The sequence below is a fragment of the Carlito syrichta genome, unplaced genomic scaffold, assembly GCF_000164805.1.
Source record: "Carlito syrichta isolate Samal-C Ts95f unplaced genomic scaffold, Tarsius_syrichta-2.0.1 Scaffold304554, whole genome shotgun sequence".
Lineage (NCBI taxonomy): Eukaryota > Metazoa > Chordata > Mammalia > Primates > Tarsiidae > Carlito > Carlito syrichta.
Genome location: NW_007248650.1, coordinates 18692 through 24247, shown reverse-complemented (window position 1 = coordinate 24247; position 5556 = coordinate 18692). Strand labels below are relative to the sequence as shown.

Genomic DNA, 5556 nt, shown 5'->3' with positions numbered 1-5556 from the left:
CCTCAGCCTCCCAAAGGCACGGGATTACAGGCTGAGCCACCGAGCCTTGTTAGACTTGTCAATTTTAAGTGACAACCCCACTGGAGACTCGGAAGGTGGGGGGGGGGACAAAAAATCGGGTACAATGTGCATAGGTGGGCGTGGTGGGTACTCTTAAAGCCCAGACTTTGTCACCACTGTAACCATGGGGCATGGCTGTCTGAAGTTTCTTTCTTACTTGCTTTTTTCTTCTCTCTTTGGTTTTTGTTTGTTTGTTTGTTTTTAAGTCAGGGTCTCACCCTGTGACTCAGGCTGGAGTGCAGTGGTACAATCATGGCTTACTGTAGCCTTGACCTCCTGGGCTCAGGTGATCCTCCCACCTCAGCCTCCCAAGTAGTTGGGACTACTGGTGCATACTATGATACCTGGCTAATTTTCTGATTTTTTGTAGACAAGATCTCGCTATGTTACTCAGGCTGGTCTCAAATTCCTGGGCTCACGCAATCGTCTCGCCTTGGCCTCCCAAAGTACTGGGATTACAGTCATGAGCCACTGCACCAGCCGGTCTGCAGAGTTTCATGCGGTCTTCCTCAAGCCATTCTCTCATTCGCTCTCCTTCTTCATGACAAGAATGAGCACAGTCGACCTGACTTTCGGTTCCAGGTACTGGTACCTTTCCGTTTGTTGTTGAGTTTTGAGTGACAACTTAAAGGTGAGAAGTGCAGGTGCACAGGTGCACACAAAAGGAAGGGAGAATGTGCTCCTGGGGCCATATGGGGGACTTCACCCAAGGAGAGGAGGAAAAGGGTTGATTATAAGTGAGGAAGGTGACCTGTGACCGTGGGGCGGGAGTAGGAGGGGCCACAGGTAATAACTGAGGGCTGCAAAGCTGGATGGTTTTTGTTTGTTTTGAGTTCTCACTCTGTTGCCCAGGCTGGAGTGCAGTAGCACAATCATGGTTCACCAGTGTCAGACTCCTGGGTTCAAGTGATCCTCCCACCTCAGACTCCCAAGTAGCTGGGACTATAGGCACATGCCACCACACCTGGGTAACAACAACAACAAAAATTTGTAGTGATGAAGTCTCACTATGTTGCCTAGACTGGTCTTGTACTCCCGGGCTCAAGTGATCCTCCCACCTTGGCTTCCCAAAGTGCTGGAATTATAGACGTGAGCCAGCACACCCAGCATGAGCTGGAGTGCTTAAATTGTGTCTGCAATGAAAGGGAATCCCATGTCATGGTGACAAATGTCATGGAAGAGGGGAGTTGGCTCAATGGAGAGGTGCAGGCCACTTGGGCCTCTATATTTGGAGTAATTTTGAAAGAGGAACCCAGTAAATTTGACCTAAAGATCCATTGATGGATTTCCTTTTTTTTTTGAGTTGGAGTCTCACTCTGTTGCCCAGGCTGGAGTGCAGTGCCATTCTCACAGCCACTGCAGCCTCGACCTGCTGGGCTCAGGCAATCCTTCCACCTCAGCCTTCTAAGTAGCTGGAACTACAGGCACGCGCCACCACACTCAGCTAACTTTTTGGTTTTTATTGTAGAGATGAGGTCTCGCCAAGTGGTCTTGAACCCGTGGGTTCAGGCAATCCTGTCACCTCGGCCTCCCAAAGCGCTGGGATTATAGGCATGAGCCACCACGCCCAGCCGGGTTTTCTTTCTATGGCACTCATACACACACACACACACAGCCACTCTCCAAACCCACAAAGGACGCCTGGATTCTTCCCCCACTATTTTTACATCAATTTTATTCTTACTCGTATTTTTACAGAAAATGGCACAGAAATCACAGGTTTAGAACACCTAGAAGTGATTACAGTTCCGTATTTCAAACACCTCAATATCAAGTCTCTTCCCACTCTATGTACATTATTTACAACCAAGGGCTACAGTCTAACACTTCAAACCAATGGGGACAGAGACGAGAAAAACTGGAGAAGTTCCAGGAATGGAATGAGAAGAAATCAACTTCTGATATGGAATTAAAATCACAGCCCACTGTCTCAGGCCTTTCTCTGGCGAAGTATTCCCTGCAGAGGGGATTAGGGTCAGAGGGAATACCAGGGGGGTGCAGATCTGGTGCCTGCCTGGGAATCAGGGTCCGGTGGGCTCAACAAGGCTATGTGCCCCCATTACCAAGCAAATGGTAGAAGCCAGGGTAAAAGGGAAGCTGCAGAGGCCACGTCCCTTGTGCCACCATCTTCTTCTAGTGGACATGCTTCTGGCATACACCGGCATGGAGATGCGTGCCTGCAGCTTAGCTTGGGGGGGCTCTGGCCTCCTGCCAGCCTTTCCCGACCCCCTGCAGCCTTTCTGGCCAGCCCCAGGCCCACACCAGGCTCAGCTTCTCAGCGACTGCCCGCATCAAGTGGGGGCCAGGCCTGTGGCTTCCTCAGTGCCATCAGACAGCTGGACAGGGCTGCTCCAAGGCAGGGCGCATGCGAACTTATCATTTGTGAGGCGCTCTGGGGAAGGTGCCTTCACTGCAGGTCAAGGTCACAGGCAACCCTAGCAGGAGCCCGAGGGCGCCCCTGGAGGGCTTGGACTCCCCAACAGTGCTAGGGCCACAGCATTTGTGAGAGGCACCTCTCCTGTGGGCACAGGACCGAGACTCCCTGAGGCACTGCACCCCGCCTGTGTAGACGCCTGTGCTGGGAGGACCTGGGGACATCCCGAGGATGACCACGGCAGGGCAGGAGATGAGGGGAGCAAGAGCTTAGGCTGAGACTTCCCAAGTGCCCGCTGACAGGCAGGCAGAGTCTGTGCGTGGCCACAGGATGGCTGCTCACACGGCAGAGCTGGCCCGGGGCTGCAGGACGGGCCGGGCTGGGATGGGGGAGGGCTTCTGCTGAGGCCGCCGGAGCCAGAGTCTGGTCCTCCTTCGGCATCACAGCTGCAGTGTGCTGGCAGCCGTGGGCTTGCAGCCGTGGGTTTTAGGCACGGGTGGAATGGGGCCCACGGGGAGTGAAGAGCTAGGAAGGAGGCTTTTCAGAGCAGAGGACAGAAGGTGAGGGTGGCCGTGGACAGTGAGCGCTGCCAAGGGCTTGAATGAGAGGGGCTTGGGGGTCAGTGTGGGCAGCAAGGAGGCATCGAGGTGGGGCTGCTGGGACGAGGACTTCACAGAGGTCAAGACCAAGTCGGGACACTGCAGCTTGGTCCAGCCAGGCCAGCACCAAGCTGCGCCTGCTGTCGCAGGGCGATGGGGGCTGGGGGAGAGGAAGGACAGCGGAGGCCTGGCCTTGGAGAGCAGCTCCCCGCACCTCAGGCCCCAGGGAAAGCAGAGTCCGGGGGCTCCGGAGTCCGGCACCCCGACCTAAGCCATGTCCTCTAGCTGCGAGGGACTCAGCCTCTCCACCGGCCTGTCCTCGTCCGTGACCTCCTCCTCCGCCGGCCTGTCGGCACCCCGGGCCAGGCTGTCCGGCCCAGACACAGTCCCCAGCACCTTGGTGCTGTGCTCCTGGGCTTTGGCCCGGAGCGCCGCGATGCTATGCTCCCTCAGCTCCTCCTGGGACAGGGCGGCCTGGGCGTCGGGGCCCCGCTCCTCCTGCTCCGCGGTGTCAAGCTTGGGCAGGGCCTGGCGTTCTGCCTCGGGCTTCCTTCCCGACTCCGCTGCCGCCTCCAGCGACTTTTTGTGCATCCCTAAAAAGAATTGTTGGTATTCGGGTTTAGAAAAGCGCCTGGGAAAGCCATCTTGAACTGAAAACAGCAAAGATAGAGAGAGGCCAGAATTAAGGACGAGCAGAAAGCCTTGTTCCCACACCGCAGTCCGCAGTCGCATACCCCAGGGCCTGGGAAGGGCTCTCCATGACAAGCCCCTGGGCACTGGACCCCAGCAGCCTGTTCTGCCCTTTTCAGGCCACAGGATGCTCCCCAGCCCTCCCCTCTGGGACTGCAGCTCTTAGAAGCCCGGAAAAGCTGGTGCTGCTGTCGGACACAGACCCAGGTGGCAGAGGAGGGAGACGGAGAGACTTGGGGGGAAGAAGTCCTTTGGGCCAAAGCCAGAAAGGGGTCCCCGTGACCCCCAGAGGGGCTGTTTAATTTACCACAAGCCCACCTCTGGTCAAGGGGAAAGGGGATACAGACCCTGGGGCCACAGCCACACCCTCTTCACGGGACAAAAGAATCCACAGTTAGGGGCCATCCAGGATAGAGGCCTCAACACCCAGTTGGTGGATACAAGGGGCAGACATCAGGTCCAGGCCCGCCCCGCCCCTCCCTGAGCGTCCCCAGTTTGACGAGGCCTGATCTAAGGGCTCCTCTCCCACCAGGCTGCTGCCGCCCCAGTCCCCTTGCCCAGGGCGCTGTCCCCTCCTCCAGGAAGCCCGCGCTCCTCACCCCAGGGGCAGGCCCCAAGGAGGGTGCGGGCTCTTACCCAGTAGCCACGGGGCACAGGAGTCCATGATGCCGTCCTTGGCAGACTTGAGGATGGACTCGGGCAGGGGAATGGAGTGACGCACCATGGCGCCGTAGAGCCCGTACTCGGCCATGACGCTGCTCCGGCCCCAGCACTTCTCCCGCTTCCTCCACTTGGCTCTGCGGTTTTGGAACCAGACCTGCAGGGGCAGAGGTGGGTGAGGGGCTGCTCGGGGAGGCATCGCCCGAGGCCCTGCACTATCTGTCTGGAGGGAAGGTCTCTCCCGGCAGGACATCCTCACCAAAGCTTGCCCATACTGCGGTGCTGGGGTTGCCCCAGGCTGCGTGGTGGGGGGGTTATTCAGAAGGAGGATGTCAATCCTGTGAGGATGCCGTGGAATGCCTCCTGGACAGGTCTGGCAAGTGGGGTGCCCGGGTGGGCCTTGGTTTGCAGCTAAGAGACCTGGCTTGATCCTGGCAGCTTGGCACCTGTTCACACTTCCAGCACACACATCTCTTTTCTAATTTGCAGAGGGGCATATTTCTTTTCAAGGACTGGACTGGCTGTGTCTCTGGTCCAGGGCTTTCTCTCCTCCTGGAGCCCAGAGCCAGACAATCCAGGAAGGCTGCAGGAGTGAGGGCAGTGGATGATAGTCTGAGGGCATTTCATGCAGGCATGCTCCCTCACTCCCCGGGGGCCTGAGTCAGCCTTCTTTTCCTGTCCAGGCTCTCTAGGCATCTGCTTCAGGGTTCTGGGCCTCTCTAAGTAGCCTCTGACCCGTCTTTGCATCTGATATCTGGGGGAGCCTTGCAGCTCTCCAGGGGTCAGGAGCACAGGGGAGTGGGGACTTAGGCGAGTGTGGCAGGCACCCTAGGGATGCTGGTACAAGGTCTTAAGAAGAATGAGGTACCCTGGGATGTCTGGAGATTCCAGAATCCCTGCCACTTTTGGGGAGGGAAGGTTCTTTGGTCTTTCAAAGAAGCTCCCCCAGGACTTCAGCAGCCGGCGCTTGGGGCCCAGAGCCCCGGGCAGCGTCCCTCACCGGGGTCCTTCCTCACCCCAGCGCCCCAGGGAAGTGTGTGTGGGGGGTGAGAACAGGGGCCCGCAGGAGATCCAATTTCATTTCCTCCGGGGTCCAGGCCGCCCCCTCCTCTTCCCCTTCTTCCTTCCCTCTTCCCCCCTTCTCCCCTCCTCCCTCTTTTTCCGCTGCCTCCC

General features: G+C 57.6%; 1 protein-coding gene across 1 annotated transcript in view; it reads right to left on the bottom strand.

The window, feature by feature from the left end:
- Positions 1 to 1712: 1712 nt before the first annotated feature.
- VSX2 (visual system homeobox 2) overlaps positions 1713 to 5556 on the bottom strand; it is a 17187-nt gene continuing 13343 nt past the window's right edge. The window contains exons 3-4 of the mRNA XM_021713444.1: positions 4360 to 4540; positions 1713 to 3626 (exon numbers count right to left, since the gene is read on the bottom strand). Coding sequence (XP_021569119.1) covers positions 3301 to 3626; positions 4360 to 4540 — 507 coding nt within the window. The 3' untranslated portion in view covers positions 1713 to 3300. The remainder of the gene's footprint in view (positions 3627 to 4359; positions 4541 to 5556) is intronic.